General features: G+C 43.7%; 1 protein-coding gene across 1 annotated transcript in view; it reads right to left on the bottom strand.

Moving 5' to 3' along the window:
• Nucleotides 1-14,239, bottom strand: part of ATP1A1 (ATPase Na+/K+ transporting subunit alpha 1) — a 29,463-nt gene extending 15,224 nt beyond the window's left edge. Inside the window, exons 1-6 of the mRNA XM_081308612.1 lie at nucleotides 13,899-14,239; nucleotides 3,742-3,852; nucleotides 3,119-3,178; nucleotides 1,253-1,456; nucleotides 548-661; nucleotides 85-219 (exon numbers count right to left, since the gene is read on the bottom strand). Of these exons, the coding sequence (XP_081164738.1) occupies nucleotides 85-219; nucleotides 548-661; nucleotides 1,253-1,456; nucleotides 3,119-3,178; nucleotides 3,742-3,852; nucleotides 13,899-13,910 (636 nt within the window). The 5' untranslated portion in view covers nucleotides 13,911-14,239. The remainder of the gene's footprint in view (nucleotides 1-84; nucleotides 220-547; nucleotides 662-1,252; nucleotides 1,457-3,118; nucleotides 3,179-3,741; nucleotides 3,853-13,898) is intronic.
• Nucleotides 14,240-18,910: the final 4,671 nt, after the last annotated feature.

Consider the following 18,910-nt stretch of genomic DNA (forward strand, 5'->3'; position numbering starts at 1 on the left):
CCTCATCAGGGGCTTCCGCTCCCCAACTGGATCTGCCCAAGAAGCAGATCCGGCTACGAGAGGTTTTTGCCTAGAAAAATCTACCTTGCAGCCATTGGCAGATATGATTCTGAGATCGGCAGGGATTCGGTCTCCTCCTTTCACTTCCACCAGATCCCCAACTACAACTTCTTCCGCATTTATGCTCATTTTCTCACCATTTCGAATCACAAGGGCTTGCTTTGGAAGGGGAAAACAGTTTATATTGTTAAATGGATATCGACAAGAAAAGGGTGGTGTCCAAAACAAGAAAATGAAATTATAAATGACCCCCATACTTCTAATTATCTGAATAATAAACAAAGATATTATTCATCTTTGGATTTATACGAGATACCAAAGGTTGCTCAATAGTCACTTAAGAGGCGGTATTTTTTTTTTTTTTTTTAGATACTGTGCTTGCTTTAAGAGTTCATGTTTGGATGGAGTCACTTAAAATCTTAACTTGACATTGGTTCACATTTTAGGGGCTAAGTCACCCAATGGGGAAGGACAAAGCGTGAGGTACCTGAGGGACCATGTTTTTGAAGGATTCCATGATCTTTGAACTTTTAGCTTCTTGATAGTAGGAGAAACAACCAGTTATGATGACGACAGCTGACAGCACCACACCAAGGTAGAGCTGGGAGGGCAAAGACAAGTTAGGACAGTGGCTCTGGGGAAAGAACTGGGGACATTCAGGTCATTTTTGGCTGAATAAAAAGCAAACATTTAAACAAGAGAGAGAAAGTCTTCAGAAATGCAAAACTCATTTCTTCTACTTTTCTCTCCAGATCCTCCATACAGAAGGGTCAGAAATAGTCACAGACACACCTGTTCACTAATGTTAGACTTTTGGAAATATCCTATATGAATTCATTTCTCCTGTGTTACTGAAACAAAAGAGTTTTTTTTTTTTCAAACAACTTGTGACTTCTGAAAGAACAGCTACCAAACATTTCTGGACAGGTGTCATGTCATGTGCAACTAGGAAAGCTGTTCTCTGTCATCTAAGGACCACAGCTAGACCATAGCAGCTGCATAGAGTACACATCTAGTAGGAGAACCCAAGAGTGCAAGGTGGAGGGAGAAGAGTGAACAAACTAGGAAGAAAGTGTGCTTAAACCCATCAGGTAACTAGTGGTAAACTTAAAAAAAAAAAGGGGGGGGGGAGGTAGGGGGATGGAGACTGTTGTGTACCCCTCTAATCCACATGCACAATTACAGAACTCACATTATCGTTTTGAGGTTCCTCTTCTGTGGCAGCTTGAATGCCATAAGCCAAGAAACAAAGAATTGCTCCAATCCATAGCAACATTGAGAATCCCCCAAAGAGCTGCCGGCAGAACTTGACCCATTCAGGGGTCGTGGGAGGGGGTGTGAGTGCATTAGGACCATCTCGGGCCAGGATCTCAGCAGCTCGTGCAGTTGTCAAGCCCTGGGGAGAAGGGGAATGCAAGATAAGGCAGGCACCAGTACCTGCAAGCTAATGTGCTTCCCTGATAGCTGGGAGATTGCAATGAAGGATATACGGAGGAAAAAGCTTCCCAATCTGCTGAGCCAAGGTAGGACCTGGCAGATCCCTCCATGACTAACTCTGAGGGTTTGGGAAAACGAACAAGGCCAAGTTTCCTGACAAACTCAGAACACTGCAATTAAAACTTTAAAAAAATGATTCAAGGACACATCTGAATCCAGCCTGTTTTTCTTCCTAAGTTTCAGATCAAAGGATTCATGATAAATTGCATTTTTGCCAAAAAGATTATCTATTTTAACTACTCAGTTTAGTTTTGCAAATTAAAAACTTCAAGTGTTCTATGTATTGATTCTGTCAGGGAAAGGGGAAAAAACCCTCTGCAAATTTCAGAAGGAAAATTTTCTGTAGAAATGTAACCTCTTACCAGATTAACAGCCAAGTTTTAAGAATAGAACTTTATTCTTGGGATGGCAATTAAGATAGTCATCTGGTGGGGAAAGGCTCATAAATGTGCATATTTTAACTAACTCTCAGTAAACCTATCAGGTGAAAAGTATCAGTGGGAAAGTCCACTGTACAGATGCCCTGCTATTTTCTCATGGGCCAAGGTTCACTGACAATACAGATATATGACTCCCATCAAGTTGGGAAAATAAGATTATTTGGTCTTATCAAAATACTAAGCCAAGAAAGAGAATATAAAACACATTTATGCCTAAAGTATTAGTTTATACATATTCTGTGTCACCATTATGTTTAATATTAGAATCCACTCAAGAGTTTGGGGAAAGCAGAAATAAAAAATGAAGCAGTCAGAGAAAAAAAAAACCATGGAAATATTTAAGACCCTCTCTGCCTCAAGTCCATACTGGATTAATAATAATAATCAAAAATTATAATAAGAATAATCAAAACAACAACCAAACTTCTAAGCACTATCAACGCACCAGGTACTTTGTGTTGTGCTTTAATCAACCTGTTTAATTTTCATGACAATTCTTTTTAAACTACTATTAAACCCCTTTTAGATGTAAGGAAATCGCTAATTATGGTGGCTCACACAGGTAATCCCAGCAACTTGGGAGGCTGAGGCAAGAGGATCACAAGTTCAAAGCCAGCCTCAGCAACTTAGCAAGACCCTGTCCCTAAATAAAATATAAAAGGGTCCGGGGATGTGGCTCAGTGGTTAAGTGCCTCTGGTTTCAATCTCCAGTAACAACAACAACAACAAAAAAAAACAAAAAACAAAACAAAAAAAAAAGCATGGAAATAGATCCAGAGCATTTCAGTAACCTACTCAGGCCACAGCACTCTTCAGTAGACTCTAATAGTGACTTAGTGAGATAACACGGGCAGGGTGCTTAGAGATAGGGTGGCGCAGGTGACCATGTCAGCAACTGAGTTGAGGCTCCTCTCAGAGCTCAGGGTGGCCAGGGAGTCTTTACTGAAACAATGACTACATATCTATTAGGCATTCAACACATTTCAGCCTTTTAGTCACTGTCTACAAAAATTTAAAAGGCCTCCTCCCATCCTCCAAGAGCCCCCAAGGTCAGACCTATGACATGAGGCAAAATGTGACAGGGGATCTAGGGTTCTGCACAAGTTTCAAACAAAACATACTCGGCTCAAGTCTGTTCCGTATTTACGATGAAGTTCATCAAGGCTGAGTTTATGGTCATCCTAAGAGAAAACAAAAAGAAAAGAATGAAACACTGTCGCATAAAAGAGCATCATTACTTATTCCTATCTTGCAGCTTGTCTCTTCAGTTGGGTGTGCCTGTACCAGTGCCCAATGGCATGGTAACCACACAGCTATTGCAAAAGCTAGCCAATGCCAGGTGATGGAGGTCCATTATCGCCTGCCACATCCAGTCAGAGAGACCCAGCAGCTTTGAGATCTAGTAAGCTTTGTTTGACTTCTTTAGAGTCTAGATAGGTTGTGTTGGTGGACGTCTGAAGAGATTAGAAGTCCCCCATGTTCAAAATAAGCCAGAGAAAAGCAAAAACCATGAGATTAGCTGCAGCCCCCTTCTGTGGACTTCTAACTGCGCCCAAAACGAGTAAGTTTTCTGATACTCTAAAAGCTTTTAAAGTGTGAATTTTAACATATAATTAATTGGGTAAGAGCTATCCAAATGCTATGACCTCTTCTAAAATAAAAAACAATTCCCTGACTGAAGGATTGAGGCAGAGGTCTGTATATTTTTAAGGAGAACAGAAAGCAGCCTTCCTCCAGTACTTACCATAGAAACTTCTTTCTTTAGTTCATCCATATCCCTCTCCTTCTTGGCCTTTTTGCCCTTTTTGTCGCCATGTTCTGAAACGGCTGCAGGTTCATACTTATCACGTCCAACCTACAGGAGAATGTGGGAAAGGGGTGGTTATGAACGATGCGCAGCACCTGGAGACTGACAGGTCTGCGGCAGGGCATGCTGGGAGTTTTAAGTTGGGCCTCATCATTTGGAATGGTCACTGGAGTAACATTCCTGAAAATGTACGCATACTATACTACGCTGACAACCATCTACAGCAATGTTCTCCACCCAAGGGCATGAGGAACAGGAGGGAAGTCAGAGCAGGCAAGCCTCAGAATGGCCTTGACAGAGAAATTTCCATTTGGGGTGAATAGGCAGAGTTGTGCCACCACCAAAATCCCTATCCAGCAGCCTTCCATCCTCCCCCCAGAAACAATGGAACCATCTTTTACATTGTTAACTTAAACCACAGGACTCCGGAGTTTGCCTTCTGATTCGGACAGGCCTGAGAGCAAGTTCTGGGCTCTAGCAGTCCCGTGTGTGTGTGTGTGTGTGTGTGTGTGTGCGCGCGCGCGCGTGCGTGCTTGGGCAAGTCACTAGTGCTCAAATTTCAATTTCCTCCGCTATGGCTTGGAGATAAGAACAGTGCCAGCCTCATTTAGGGTTTCTGAGAAGATTAAATGACATATCTAAATGCTAGCTACTTTTACATTGTGTTTAAATTCTTTACATTGCAAAGACATATTATGTATTGACTTTAAAAATCGTTACTACTCACATAAGACAATGACCTTTTCATCCTTTCATTCGAAAAAAAAGTCAGTCTGAAAGTCCCTAAAATTCTTTGAGACCCCCCCCCCCCGCAAGGGAGTCCCCACCTCATTTTGTCACCTAAAAATGAAATCCCCCAAATCAAAGTCACTGGAAATGTTTTGACATAAGCAGCATGTAGGAAAACCGTGTGCACTATCACATAATTCACAGGACCCACCTTCACCTCTAGAAAACTGGAAGAATATATATATATATTTTTTTTAAAGAAAATGTTGATTCTATAGTTTAAATTTAGATTGTTCCACTCCCCCACCCATTTAAAAACCCTGAGCTTATCTACACGAAGCCTCAACTTGGTGCTATGGAGTCAGTCCCCAGACCAGAAGAGGCCCCATTCCAGACACCCACTCCCCAGTCTACCTCCCACAACTACAAGTTAGGGGGCCAGGTAGGAATTAGCAATTTCTTTAAAATGGATAAGTGGAGTTACTGTTATTTCCTGGCTTGCCCTTACTCATTTCTAACTTTCAGAAGTCCATTAACAGTCACCAAACCAATATTCAGGAACTCGTGGGTCCATATTATTACATTTTTATTGTGCTGAAATGGAAGTTGAAAAGTATGTCTCAGTCATAAGTAATCAAGCTGCAAATAAAATACAGTATTCCCACTTGAATTTAAGACTCCAAAGAGAAATCCTGCTCCACATTAGTGGGTGTGGGAGATATTTATATCAGTTACATTGTTCAACTTCTGTGGTCCTTGGCAGTGTGACTTGACAAATAACTTCTTCCAAGAGAGAGTGGGGTACTTTAGTTTTCATCTTATCTGTTCAGAATGGAGCAGGTCTAAAGATAGTCAACATTCTTGACATTCTCTCCACCGTGCGGCAACCACATTGGTGAGTGCCTCTTTTGAGTATAGCTCTTGGTGCCAGAGTTAAAATGAAAAATAGTCACACACATTGGAAGCAGAGAGGCAAACTAAACAAAAGGAAAAGAGAGGGAGGGCTTCTACCAGAGAGGAGTCCACAGTCTAAAGTGCCACTACCATCACATACTTCATGGGAAAGCACAACACTTAAAAAATCATTTTAAAGACATTGACCAGGCATCTCTAAGATCTTTTATCTGGCCAGTCCTGTTTTGATTTTTTAAAATCCAGTTCACAAAATTTTAAGGAAGCTGAGTACCATTAAAACATATTTCAATAAATGGAAATCAGAGTTCAAACCCCTCATCCTCACCATCTGTATGCTTTGATTACTCTCAGTTTTACAATATTTTCCACTCCAAAAGAAAGGGGAAGAGAATTTTTGGAACAGCAAGGCCTTGGATGCATTCCAAAGTCTTATCACCGTTCACAAAATAGATGTCTTGCTTGCAGCTCCATAGCTATCAATGGTGAGCTAGTTGGGAGAACCTAGATTCCCTAAAAACTCCCTTTTCTTCATCAAATCATGCCACATAAGGCAATAGTTTTAAATGAAGTCATCTGTGAAAAGGCACATGAAAAGAGTATCAACATAAGAAATTGGTCTTTCTTCAAATTTTTAATTTTTTCCCCCACCAGGCAATGTTTGTCCAAAACTAAGCAGCTTATTCAATTTAGTTCTTCTCCACAAAAGTAAAACAATAATTTAAAACTACCTTATCCTAGTAGGGATCAAGCAATACTTAAGTTCCTGTCAGTTTTAATTACTACAATTTCAAACCTGAAAAGGTCTTGAGTGAGCGTGTGCGTGTGTCTGGGGTGCTGGGTGACACAGGTAACATGGGTAAAACTGGATCCAACAGTATTTTCTTTATTATTTCTTTTAAAAGCTTTTTTTGGGAAAACAAAGGTCACCATAAGGTCGACTTCAGCGACCTCCCACTAGTTTGGGTACTGGGCGCGCAGACCCTTCTCCAGTCAGGAAGTCGGGATAACTTCCCCACTCCCATCATGCACCATGGCACCCCGCTGAGTGTCTATGAGAAAGAGTACAAGGGACACTCAACAGGCCACACTATCCTCATAAGGGCCACCGGTAAAACTACAGTGGGTTGTGGGTTTTTTTTTTTTTTTTTGCTGTTGTTGCTTTTCCATTCTAATTTAAGAACTGGGAAGTCACAGAGAGGGCAGGGGCTCTCCCAGTGTGACATAGTTTCAGCCCGTGTCACTGTTTCATCCTGTGCTTCCCATTACTTTCTTCTGTCTTCTCAAAGATTCGCTAGGAATTTTGCTATTTCATTCGTGAACAGAGAAAGGTAATTAGGCCCAGGAAGAGGAAATTTTTGACAAGAACCAAAGTTAAACCATGTAACAAGTTTCAATCCTCATAATGAGTGAGGGAGATGGCCCCAAGACCTTCAGAGAGGAAGATGTTCCTTCCTCTTCTTCAGTAATTAATTGCTTAAAGGGGGAAAGGGTGTGGAACACATATGACAGCTACAGAGAATTATCCAAAAATAAGCAGTGAGGGGGCGGGGGAAAGGCCACACTCAAAAGTGCAACAAAATCAGAAAAAGAGCATACCCCTTCAGGTCTACCTAAGCGCAGTGGCCACCAATAGCAGCCAGCCCCAGCCCCCAGTCTTCATTGATTCGTCCACCTTGCATTAAGGACAATCCCACTAGGACATCCTAAGTCCTGTGGCCAGGAGGGATCTTGGGAGTATTTTAGACTTCTGAAATTTCTGCTGAAAATGATTGGAGGAAAATAGGAAGCTCGAGGTTCTCTCTTCCTTTAGACAGCCTGTTGATGATGCTTTGAACTCCGCCTGTAGTCATTCTAGTTCTGCCACCTGCCAGCTACATGACCTTTAACAGTCAGCCTCAGTATCCTCCTCCCCAAAATGAGAACAGCACTTGGCATAACTATTAGAACCTACAGAAGGCATCCCGATAGTTTGATTAGTCAAGGAACTGCCATCAAATCTGGAAACGACACATCTACAAACCGCAGTTTCCAAAACCTACAAACAGAAGCTTTGGACTAGGGGTACAAGGAGGGCAAAAGTAACAGCCCCATATGCAGCCCACTTCAAGGTTGGCTGAGAGTTGTAGAAATGGCACCTTTGAACTCAATTTGGCAAATTCTACCTTGGCAGAGAAGCCAGGGGATAGCTCTAATCCGGCTGGTTGCCCAGAGGAACTGCCTATTTTTGGGTTAACATAAAAGGTGGTGGAGTTTGTGTGTGTGTGTCCAATGTTCCTGGGTAACATATTAAATCATCAGCAAATACAGTTGTATATGTGAAGGCACTCTGCTCAGTGCCACACAGAGATTATGATGTTAACTTCATTCCAATTAATATATACTACTGCTATTCCTCACTTTCTAAGAAACTCTTCAAACCCTTAAAGAAAAACGACTTTGGGCATTTTAAAATTTCATCTTGTCAATTAAAACTTAAAGGAAATATCAAATCAACAAATGATTTTAACTCCTTTGGTTCCTAAAACTAAGTAGTATAGTTTACATACAGAGCATTTTCTAGCCAGGGACCTGAGACTGAGATGGCCCGGTCTGAGGGAGGAAGGACACACATTGTCATGATACAGTGGCTGCTCTCCAGATACCTGAGACACTACTATGCCTTCCTGCTCCTCCTCTCACTTACCCAGACACACATGCTGGAGAAAAGATACTCCAATATGGCCAAAGCTGGAGGTCCCTTTGAGAGTCTGGCTCACTATCTATCACTAAACTTGGGCTGCAGCCCATCAGCCAGCAGGGGACAAAAAAGAACTGCTGTACTTCCAGCCATGGGGTTCCCCATCATCCCAAGAGGAACACACACGACTTAACCTTTGTCCCCCCCATCTGCCCGCATGTAAATTTTAACAAGCCTACCAGCCTACCTAACTGTAATAGCATGCATCTATAATTGCTTAAAAAAAGAAAATCCTAAAAATGTTAAAAAGTGTACTTTAAAGTTGCTCTCTCTTAGAAACATATTTAGTTTTCTCTATTTATTAAAAAATGAATAACAAAAATGAACATACACATATATACCTCTGAGGTTTCTCAATGGGATACTTACTCTACCTCTACATTAGGCACTGCTTCTTTCTTAACATCCTCCATTTGCTTTCCTCTTCATCTCTCACCCCACCTTTTTCTTTCTTTCTTTCTTTCTTTCTTTTTTTTTTTGCCAGATCAATCTGGTTTAAGAGACAACAGATTCATAACTGGCAAAACTGTTACAGTGAGGGCCAAATCAATTCCAAGTATTTTTTTTTTTGGGGGGGGGTGTTTTGGGGATGAAACCCAGGATCTTGTCCATGCTAGGAAAGTGGTCTACCACTGAGCCACACCTTCCATTCAACCCTGCATCCTCAACTGATACCCTGAAGCCTAGATTGGGAAGTAAAATGACTGTTAAAGGCATCCAAGGAAATAAACAAAAATGGTGTTATGGAAGCATCACATGGAGGAAAAGAAAAACATGAGGGTAAGCCCCAAAGTGCCCCAGGGCCCCAGATAACATCATGATTACAGACTAGGAAGATAAACACCAAAGCCCACTGATCACAAAACCTTAGGCTGATTATCAGGCCCCCAAACAATGCAAGTCCCAAAGATAAAGCATAAGGCACCAGGAATCAACTTTTCAGATCACCAACAGAGAAGATCAGATCATTGTTACTAAATAGGGTTTCAATAAAACCAGATAAAGAGATAAAGTCCAGATATATTTCATTGTAAACTCACAAATAGAGAATGAGGCCTATTGGATAAAAATCCCTTGGCTCCAGACCCCAGTGAAACCAGAGAGAAAGTATGGGATGGTGGGCACCTCTTTTCTCACCAACATAACCTGCTACTCCAAACGTCGGTCAGATAAATGCAAGGAACTTCTTGTGGATTCCTGACAACGGATTTCAGCACAATTAATGAGGTGAGTCATATGCAAAGAACAGTCTCTCTCTGACTTGGGCCAAAGAACACACTTCCCTTCATACACTCAATTCATAGCAATGGGAGAAAGTTCAGACCAGACTCGGTTAACGTTTCCTTTCCCCAAAGCACATTCACAAAAGGGTTTTAAAAAAGGAGAAGACTTAAAAGTCCTCTTCATTTCATATTATCACGTACTGGACACCTTATTTCCAGAGTGATCTAGATTTGGACAGCGCTGGCAGGGATGGGGAAACATTTTGCCCAGTATTTTGCTGTCCAAACCCAGCCACTCTGATTACCAAGAGCCCATCTGATCTGACACTCGTGTTTCTCCTTCTGGCCTGCTAGCTGGCACAAGGCCCTGGGCAGCTAGAAGAAAGCAGCACAGACCTGTATCCAGGCTCCCATCGCAAAGCTGAAGAGTCAGATTTGCTTTACAAGATTTAAAAAAAATGTAAAAATGATAACCAATTATGATGAAAGTCCTTTACTTGAAAAGTGAAAGTAGATGAATACTCTTAAGATGCTATTCAATATATTTTCTTTGGGGGGCAAAGATAACAGTTCTCAGCAATATCAATTGACACTTCCATTTGATTTTTCCTTTGAAGAGCGACTCACAGTATTTCCCAACATTTTCAACCTTTAATATGTTTTTTTTCAGGAGAAAGAAAAAATTGTTCTCTAGCTTTGAAGGGGCTCACAATTAACTGAGAAACAGCAAACTCAGTTCAAGATCTGATGTTCTCTCAATTCCTATTACTTTGTAAGCCCTAGCACACACTGGCCCTGTGCTCGCTGTATAAACAACACAGATGACTCCACTTGATCCTCAGGGTGAGTACTCTACACCTGGGCCAGACCAGAAACTGAAGCGTCAGGATTTTTTCTTCTTCTCCCTTTTAAACACCTGCTTGTTTTCCAAGGAAGCAATTATTTCACTTTTCCAACAGAATCTTTCAAAGCTATTTAAAGCCTCTTCTTCATTCAGTTTAGGTTTATTTAAAAGAGCACAGTCTGATCTGAAGAAAAAGCCACTTATTGCAGTTTTTGCTAAAATAATAAGCAGACAATGATTTCGAAGAGTTCCGAGATGGAACATGGGCGAGTGCCAGGTCTATTGTGCTTTCAGATGTCGAAATTCACTTCTTATTTGTAAATGTGAATTAGGACTAACACTCCCAGCAGTCTACATTTTTAAAGTTCAGCCCTCACCTGCATAAACACCTTACTGGATATTCTGAAGCAGTTTCTTAGTTTTTTTTTTTTTTTTAAAAAGGCTTGCTTTTTGGCTGTTCCCCATCTTCTCACGTTTATGATGCAGGCCTCCCCCTTTCCTCCCCTCCCACCCAAAGGTGAGTCACTGTAGTGCTACAAACTTGCTGGCAGAGAACACTACAAATTAACAAACAGAAAGTTACCAAAAGAGGATACAACCCAGATAAGAGGGTACAGAAAGAACCCAAGAGGCAAGGAACTGCTACACTTAAACATACAACAACTAGCAGGGAGGGTGAAAGGCAACCTCAAACTCTTCTCTAGCCCCCCCCCACCCCCCAGGGCAGTTCCTCCGGTAACCCCTCCACCTGCTCCTGGCCAGGCCAGCCAACTTTCCATTTGGAGGACTCTGGCTTACCATGTTTTGAGTCTAAAGTACTAGCTTTATAGCAGCCAAAGAATATTTAGTCACACTTTCAAGTTGAGCTTCAAAAGGGCAGCTGATAATGTCACCATGCAACCAGGATTTCTGCTGACATGTGTACCCCAGTGCAGCCTTCACTTGATCCTTTCCCTCGCCCCTCTTTAAATCACTACCCATTTTTTCCAGGTGACTAAGTTAATATTCAAACCAAACCTAGAACTACAGTGAAAAGTATGGTGACAACTCCCTCCCCCATCTTTAATAAACTTGAAAGAACAGAGTTTCTTGCAGTTCTGAACAGTTATGGTGTGTACCTTTGGTTAGCTAAACAATTGTGGGTGGTAGGCATGGCTGAGGACTTAGGCCAAGTCACTGGCAAAAACACCCAATAAGAAAAAAAAAAAAAAAAAAGGACAAAATCCTATTTCATCCAGGAATGATTCAGCAAGAGCCATTCTTTGTTTTCTTACCAAATGCTAGGAACTAGATTTTTAAGGACATAAGAATTACCTGAAATATCATCAAGACCTAAACCCTAAACAGTACTGAGAAGAGGAGGGGAAGAAATTAACAATGACCTTAAAAATTAACTGCGGCACAGGCTTCCTGGTTAACCAATTATCAGCAGGGCTTTAGTCACCACTCCACCCACATTCTAATCCCCATGTGGAAAAATCCCAACATTTCGGTATGAAATATTCTTCTGAACATTTGGATTATCACAATAAACCACTGGGACAAGCACACGCTTGGACACATGTACACACACACACACACACACACACACTTGCAACCTAATGATCAATGTTTCAGGGAACTTCAAATACTAAATACTACACAGCAGACAGGCACTATGCAATCCTATGTTAACCACAATCTGCTTGCACACCAGAAGACAACAGGGTCATGTCTACATTTGGATAATGCCCTGATCATTAAGACATGTGGATTGAACATCCACTAACTACTAAGGTATATTATTACTACACTGTACCACTACTGGGCATGAGTGTGTGTTTAAGAGACATCTAGGTAATATGGACATTAACTTACTTACCTAAACATCTGCTTGGCCTAGAATTCAATACCACAAATACCTCAGTTTCATTTGAAGAATAACTTTAGAGTCATGCCTACAGGGCAATGGTGAAGGAGTAAGTATACCTTTAGGCTTGAGATCACATGCTGTTCAGGAATCGGGGACTTCTGTTCTTTCACTGACCAACCATTTGACCTTGAGCAAGTCACTTCACCTTCCTAGGCCTCAGTACACATCTGTGATCTCTACACTCCTTAAAATCAGTAATGTATCTCCATTTGGGAAAGAAACAAAAAGTTTCTTAAGGGAAGAAGAGATAAAAAAAGAATGAGCTTTAAAGAAGGAAATATTTATAGGAATGGGGAAAGGTTAGATGGTGTAGTACACAATACAGGCCACTAACCCAGTTTCCATCCTGGGGAGGGGGAAAAGAGGGTAGGCATTCAGCTCTTTGCTCTGATGCTACCTGACCAGGACCAGACCTCCACATTTTATGCTTCTAAAAACAACACATGGTATGCATTCCCACTAGATGCCACTCTCCCTCCCAGGCCCAAGCCTTTCAATTACCTTCTTCAAAATCCATTTAAAGTCAATGATGAATGGGCCCTCCCTCTGCACCCATCTCTCTGTCCACATCCAGGAGCCTTAGAACCAGGAAAGATCTAGGGGGAGCGTTAGGCGCTAAGCCCTGGAGAGAAAGGAGTGGATTCTCTCCCACCTGAGTCTCATGACTCAGTGCTTTTTCATTCCACGGACAATTTTTAGGGTCATTTTGTGTAAATTTTTCTCAAGCTCTTTTGGGTCCTTAATTCGGTGTTCTGGAGTGGCTACAGAGGGTTCCAGAAATGTGAGAAAGCGATGTTGTTCGCGCTGGATGCTACTCATTCTCCTGCCCTCCACATAGATGCCTCTTGGGTGCTGGAAACCCGCAAGTCATCCCTACCCCCCCCCCCCGTGTGCTACCCAAGTCTTTTTTTTTTTTTTTTCGGGGTTTATTGTACCCAGAGGCCCTGGTTGGTTAGTCTGCCTTCCTTCAATGCCCATCCCTCGAATAAATCCGGATGCACACCTCTCCCCACCGTCAAGGCAACTCGGATTACCTCGGGCGCATCCTGTTATGGAAAGTGGCCCAATAAAGCTCTCAAAAGTATACCTTAAAGGCCATCTTAGGGCGGTGAAGACACACCCTTTCTGGCACCAGCACGCCCGACTGGCTCCGCAGTAAGGGGAAGCCAGTTTTTTCCTTTGGGGGAGGGCGGCCGCCTCTGCGGGGAGCTGGCTAAGCCCCAGCGCTTCCAGAAGAAGGAGCCTCGACCCGGAGGCTGCCCCCGCCGGCGCCGGGCCTCGGCGGGAACGGCAGCCGGGGAGGGGGCCCCGGCGGAGCGCCCCAGGGGAAGGGGAGGGGCGCGCCTTTCCTCCGGGCACGGAGGGAGGAGGGAAAAAGGAAGAGGAGAGACGGGAGGTGAGGGCGGCCAGGGCGGCCGGGGCGGGGGGAGCCGGGCTCGGGGATGCCACCGGCGGCCCGCTCCGTCCCGGGGCGGCCCCGCTATCTCTGGCCCTCCTCCTGGCGCCACTTCCCGAGCGCGGTCCCCAGAACCTCCCCCGCCACCGCGCGCACGGTCTGGGAGGCCCGCAGCCTCTGCGCTGCCTCCATTTCCAAAGTGCGTCGTCTTTTAAGCCGCAGCGCGCCGCGCCGCTTCCTCCTCCGCGGCCTCCCGCTGGCTGCGGTGGCCCTCCAGACTTCCTTCTCTTCCCCTCCAGGGCTCCCCGCGCCCCTCCCCGGGATCACCGGACACTTACCCCCTTCCCCATGGTGACGATGCTCGGTGCCTGGCGCCCGGTCCGGTCGCTTAAGAATAGAGAGAAAAAGAAGAGAGCAGCTCCCGGCCGAGCGAGCGGGGCCGGGGGAGCCTAGAGGAGGGAGCTAGGGCTGCCGCGGGGCGGGAGGGAGGGAGGGCGGCAGGCGGCTCGGGTCGATGCCGCCGCCGCCGCCGCTGTTGCTGCCGCCGCCGCCGCCGGGGCTGCTACCGCTGCTGCTGCCACGTGTCCGTCTCCTCCCGCCGTTGCTCTGCGCCCCAGACCCCGCCGCAGCTCAAGCCCGCGCCTCCTCCTCACTTCCTAAAATATGCAACCTGCGTGCTGGCCCCGCCCACGCCTCACACGTCACCGTTACCGGAGCAACCTGACACCGGCCTCGGGGCTGGCTCCGCCCCCGCCCCAAGTCCCACCCCCGGGGCCGGGACCGTGCTGGCTGCGGCCAGTCCCGGCTCCAGGCTGGAGGGCGCCGGGGCCCCGGGTACTGGTGCGCGTGCCGAAGTCCCGGGAGGGTTGTGGGGAGCGCTTCCCCACTGGGCAGCAAAGACTTAAGAGTCCATGGTCCTCCGCGCCCTTCCTTCCGTGACGCGGCCCCAGCGTGACCCGTCTGCTGCGTAGGGCACTGAGGTTTCGCAATGGATGCGGTAAAGTCTCGGCACTGGGCTCCCCTGGTTGTTCCCCTGGTTGCCAGAGACTAGGCACCAAAGCGTAGTACGGAGTTGCTTTTCCAGAGCGTTCGTCTGGGCCTAAGGGATGCCCCAGGGGTCTCGGATGTCTCGATGGCCTGTATCTGAGGTACTTTGCCTCTGCATAACCCAGGACCCACGCCCGTCTGCGGATGGCATCCCTAGGTTCTAAGTGCCTTTTCTTCGGATGCCTCCGCTGCTGACTTAGGGTCCTCGTATTCACTTCTTACTCCACCATCAGAAAATGAGTTTGAGCTGGCCTCGCCAGAGGACTTGAGCACACCACCCCTTGCCACAACTCACACGTCTCACTCCATTCAAGACTCCCGAGTGACAATCCGAAGGTCGTCCAGTGAATTCATTCACACCACTGTGCAAATGAAACCTAGTTGTCGATTTGGGGGATTCTCTTTTTAGGGAAGAAAAACCTGAAACCCCCCAAAATGTGTATCTTTAGCAAGAAAGGGTGGCGCAAAGGGGAGGTGTTTGAAGTCTTATCTGCTTCTTCATTTTGTCCACCTTTGGGATATCAACTCCTCTAGGGCAGTCTTGGGTTTGCGAGGGGCTCAGACCACACTCCACCCCCAACCTTGAGTGCTTCATAACAGAGGCCACAGTGGCTGAAGTTCTCTGACACAGAAAAAAAAAAAAAAAAAGTATATTATCAACAGTTGTCAGGAAGTCAAGTACACTGGGGAACCACAGGATTCACAGGAGAAAGTCACTCCATATCTCTGGGAAATTTCTATGAAAAACAAGGAAAATATTAACTTACTAAGCAAGTTAAAGCAACTCTTATCAACTTCAAGAATTAATTCAACATGAACAAACAAGAATATGAAGCTTGAAAAAAATGGGGAAGGAAAAGAGAAAAAAACTAGCAATTGTGTTATCCTTACATTCTTAGTAAAATTTTCATCCCTTTATAAAAGAAACTTTGCTGGTAAGAGTCCCCTTCCTCTTGTCCAAAGATACATGGTTAAGGGCTTCTGTGTCCTACAGACTTGATTTGATCACTCCCAGGAAGGCGGAATTGTAAACAAAATTCAAGTCAGGGATGCTGGAGGAAGAGCCCCCAAATTCAGAACAGAGTTCCCAATCCTGTTAATTTAATAAAAGGCTACAATGTTATCAAAGCTCTAAAAAAAAAATCCTCATTTCTATGCCTCACAGCCCCCCTTTACTGCTATTCTGTAGCAGGCTTTTACTTGCTAAAGATCTCTAAGCTTGTTTAAGATTAATTACCCCTTGGGCCCTGGTCTGAATGCAGCAACAACAAAATGTAGAAAGCACAAGTCTGAACAATGTAACTTTCTCCTGCCAGCTGATGCCTTATTCTCCCTCCATAAGTAAAATCACCACTCATTCATTTAACAAAACAACCTTTATAAACCAAAGTATTTCCCTTTCTACTAGAGCCTTTTTTTTTTTTTTTTTTTTTGGTAGATGCAGGTTGCTCAAGTCTTCTCAGGAGGACCACAAAGATCTATAGTTGGGTTCTTGGGTACAGAAAGGGTGAAAATAGAAGGAATGTTAACTAAATTCTGGATTTTGATTTTGGCTTCATATAGTAGTTTTTCATATGTCCTTGAATTCTCCCAAGTCAGCAAGGCAAAGAGTGGGAGACTAGAGGCTCAGGGGCCTTCATGAGGCCACTTGTTATTGAAGAAGATTTGTCTCCAAATTGCAAAATGGAAAGCATCTGACTTCTAAAGTTGGGTCTGTGAGCATAGTACTAGTGTTCCATGGGAAAGAGTGATGAAAAGAACCCTACCTGGTTAAAATATGGATCCCTTGTCATGTCTATGGGACCCAGAAAAGGGAAGGCATGGCCAAGACTGAGGTGCAGAATCCTCAGATGTCAAAGTGACACTTTTGAACTTAAATGGCCAAAGGTAGAAAAGTCAATTTCTTGGAAAAGTCTTCTTTTCTAGTCTTAGGAAAGGTTTCTGAATAAAACCTTAGAGATTCAAAATGTAACACTGTCTTTATTTCATGATGAAGAAACAGACTCAGGGAGTGACTAACATTGGATATTCCAAGCATAGTGGCAGGACTTCCAGGTACCTTTTCTAACTCCCAGACAGTGCAAGGGACAAACATGGGTTCTAGAAGAGAGAGGGGGCAGGGGAAGTAATGTTTCTCTATTCTATGTGCTTCTTATCCTATCAGCTCTTTTTAAGCTCCTAGCTTGGAGCACAATTAAACAGATTGGCCCAGAGACTCAGCATTTATAGACCTCAAGGCTGCCAAGCCTGGATAGCTTTAAGGAGGATTTGATCACAACCAAGGAGGGTTGACCCAGTCATTGTGAATAGAGTCAGCAGATGTGTGAAAAATATGATGCAAGTCGGTATTTTGAGCCAAGAATGTTAGCACTTTGGGTAAGTACTTGCTGGATTGAATAAACACATCATTGCAATTAAGGACTTTAGAATATGAGTTGGAGCCCACCCCAAGTTTAGCATTTTCCATAGGAAGGAAAAAAAAAGGGAGGAAATCAATGAGCTAGGAATCTGGAATGACAAGGTTTTTTTTGGTTGTTGTTTTGTTTTGTTTTGCCTAGCTTGCCCTAATAGTTAGCATGAAAACAATCAGCAGGTATTTACCCATTTCCCAGTTTCCCCCAGAAAACCACTCTCCCTGCCCTACAGTCAGCTCTGCACATCATCTCCCAAGTTCTTCCTAGCCCATTTCTACCGTCCTGTGCAAATTTATTTCCCTTCTCCTGTTCAGAAGCAAATCTAGTTCCTCCTGCTTTCAAAGCGTAGTTCTAGGCATGTTGCTGACCTTTATTACGGTCTGCCAGTTAAATAATTCTGACTCCCATTAACTTTCCTCCCAAACCCTATTTTCTTCTCCATTCCTTTTGAAAGCTCTTTAATATTCTTTCCAATGTGTTTTCTACTGCTAAAGGTTGTAGAAGACTGTAAGTGTTGCCTCTGGAAATTTTAAGTGTCAGCATTTACTTGAAAACTGTCATACCTTCTAGATGCTATCAATCAGAATGGAATTACATTTTATTACTTTTACTCAGTATCCTCTTAACATGACTATTACTTATAGTGCTCTTATGAAGAACAGTTCTTATAAATAAACAGCAATAAAGGATTCTTTAGTTGTTTCCCAGGTGTTTTACATTGAATTTTAAAATTAAGATAGGATTCTGTCTGGTAGCACTTTTGCCCCAGACATGGACACACAAACACACACACACACACACACACACACCTCACTTTTCTCCTCATTTCAACTCAAAACATTATAAAATGTTATGATATTCTGGCATTTGAAAACTAACTAATTGTTTTCTACAAATCATCAACTATGGGGGCAATACAAACAAAAATCAAATAACAACAAAGAAGAGGTCTGAAGTGAAAAACTGTCCTCCTACCAGAGTTCTAACTTCATCCATCTACGGAGGTGGTTTGGAGCATGCTTACAAACCAGTATGGGCACGCTGGAAACAGAGAAATGGCAGGAGGTGACTGTCATTCAACTCTGCCTGTTTTGGAAGATGGGCATTAAGGAAATAAGTTGCCATCACAAGGGTGGATGGATTTGCTATTCTTGGCCTTAAACTCCTCTATGGGAAAACAATAGAGAATGTTCTGTGGAAGTTGGTCCTATTGAGAGAAATACTCTGCCAATAAATGCTTTTGCACTAAAGAGGGGTATCAGAGAATGTGCAGATTTTCTTCTCAGTAAAGAACTACCTTAACAGAAGTGAATATGAGGCCATCAAAAAGTGGTTTGTTTCATTTATAAAATTCTGGAGGCTTTTGTAACAGCCGTAGAAGTAACCAAAAAAGTAGGTCAGGTACAAAAATAGTAATCAGCTCAATTCATTTTTAACAGCTTATGTTTTACTCAAGATGCTGCCATTTTAGTGATGGATGACCTCCACGTAGGAACTCTTACAAATAAACCCCTTTCTTTCCCTCTCATAAAGAACCTTCTCTAACCCATAACTCTGGTATTCTTATCTATATAACAAAATTAAGAGTTGATTCATGGGTGGGGGAATGGAGGAACCATTATTTGGTATCTACTTTGAGCCTAGCCCTGTGCTGGGTGCTGGTGTATAAAGATGTACTAAGATGTACTCTCTACTCTCATAAAGCTCCCAATTGGACATAAAAGAAAGACATACAATGAGATGTTAGTAGCACAGGGAGAGGAGCTGTACTTAAAATGGTTATCTCAGAGATGTGAAGGAGGAAGGGGCCAGTTTTGCCTGGAATCAGAAAGCTTCCCTTGCTGGACCTGGAAAGATGGATTGGAAGTCACTAAGTGGCTGTGTGTGTT

Source organism: Spermophilus citellus, assembly GCF_964194105.1.
Source record: "Spermophilus citellus genome assembly, chromosome: 9".
Taxonomy (NCBI): domain Eukaryota; kingdom Metazoa; phylum Chordata; class Mammalia; order Rodentia; family Sciuridae; genus Spermophilus; species Spermophilus citellus.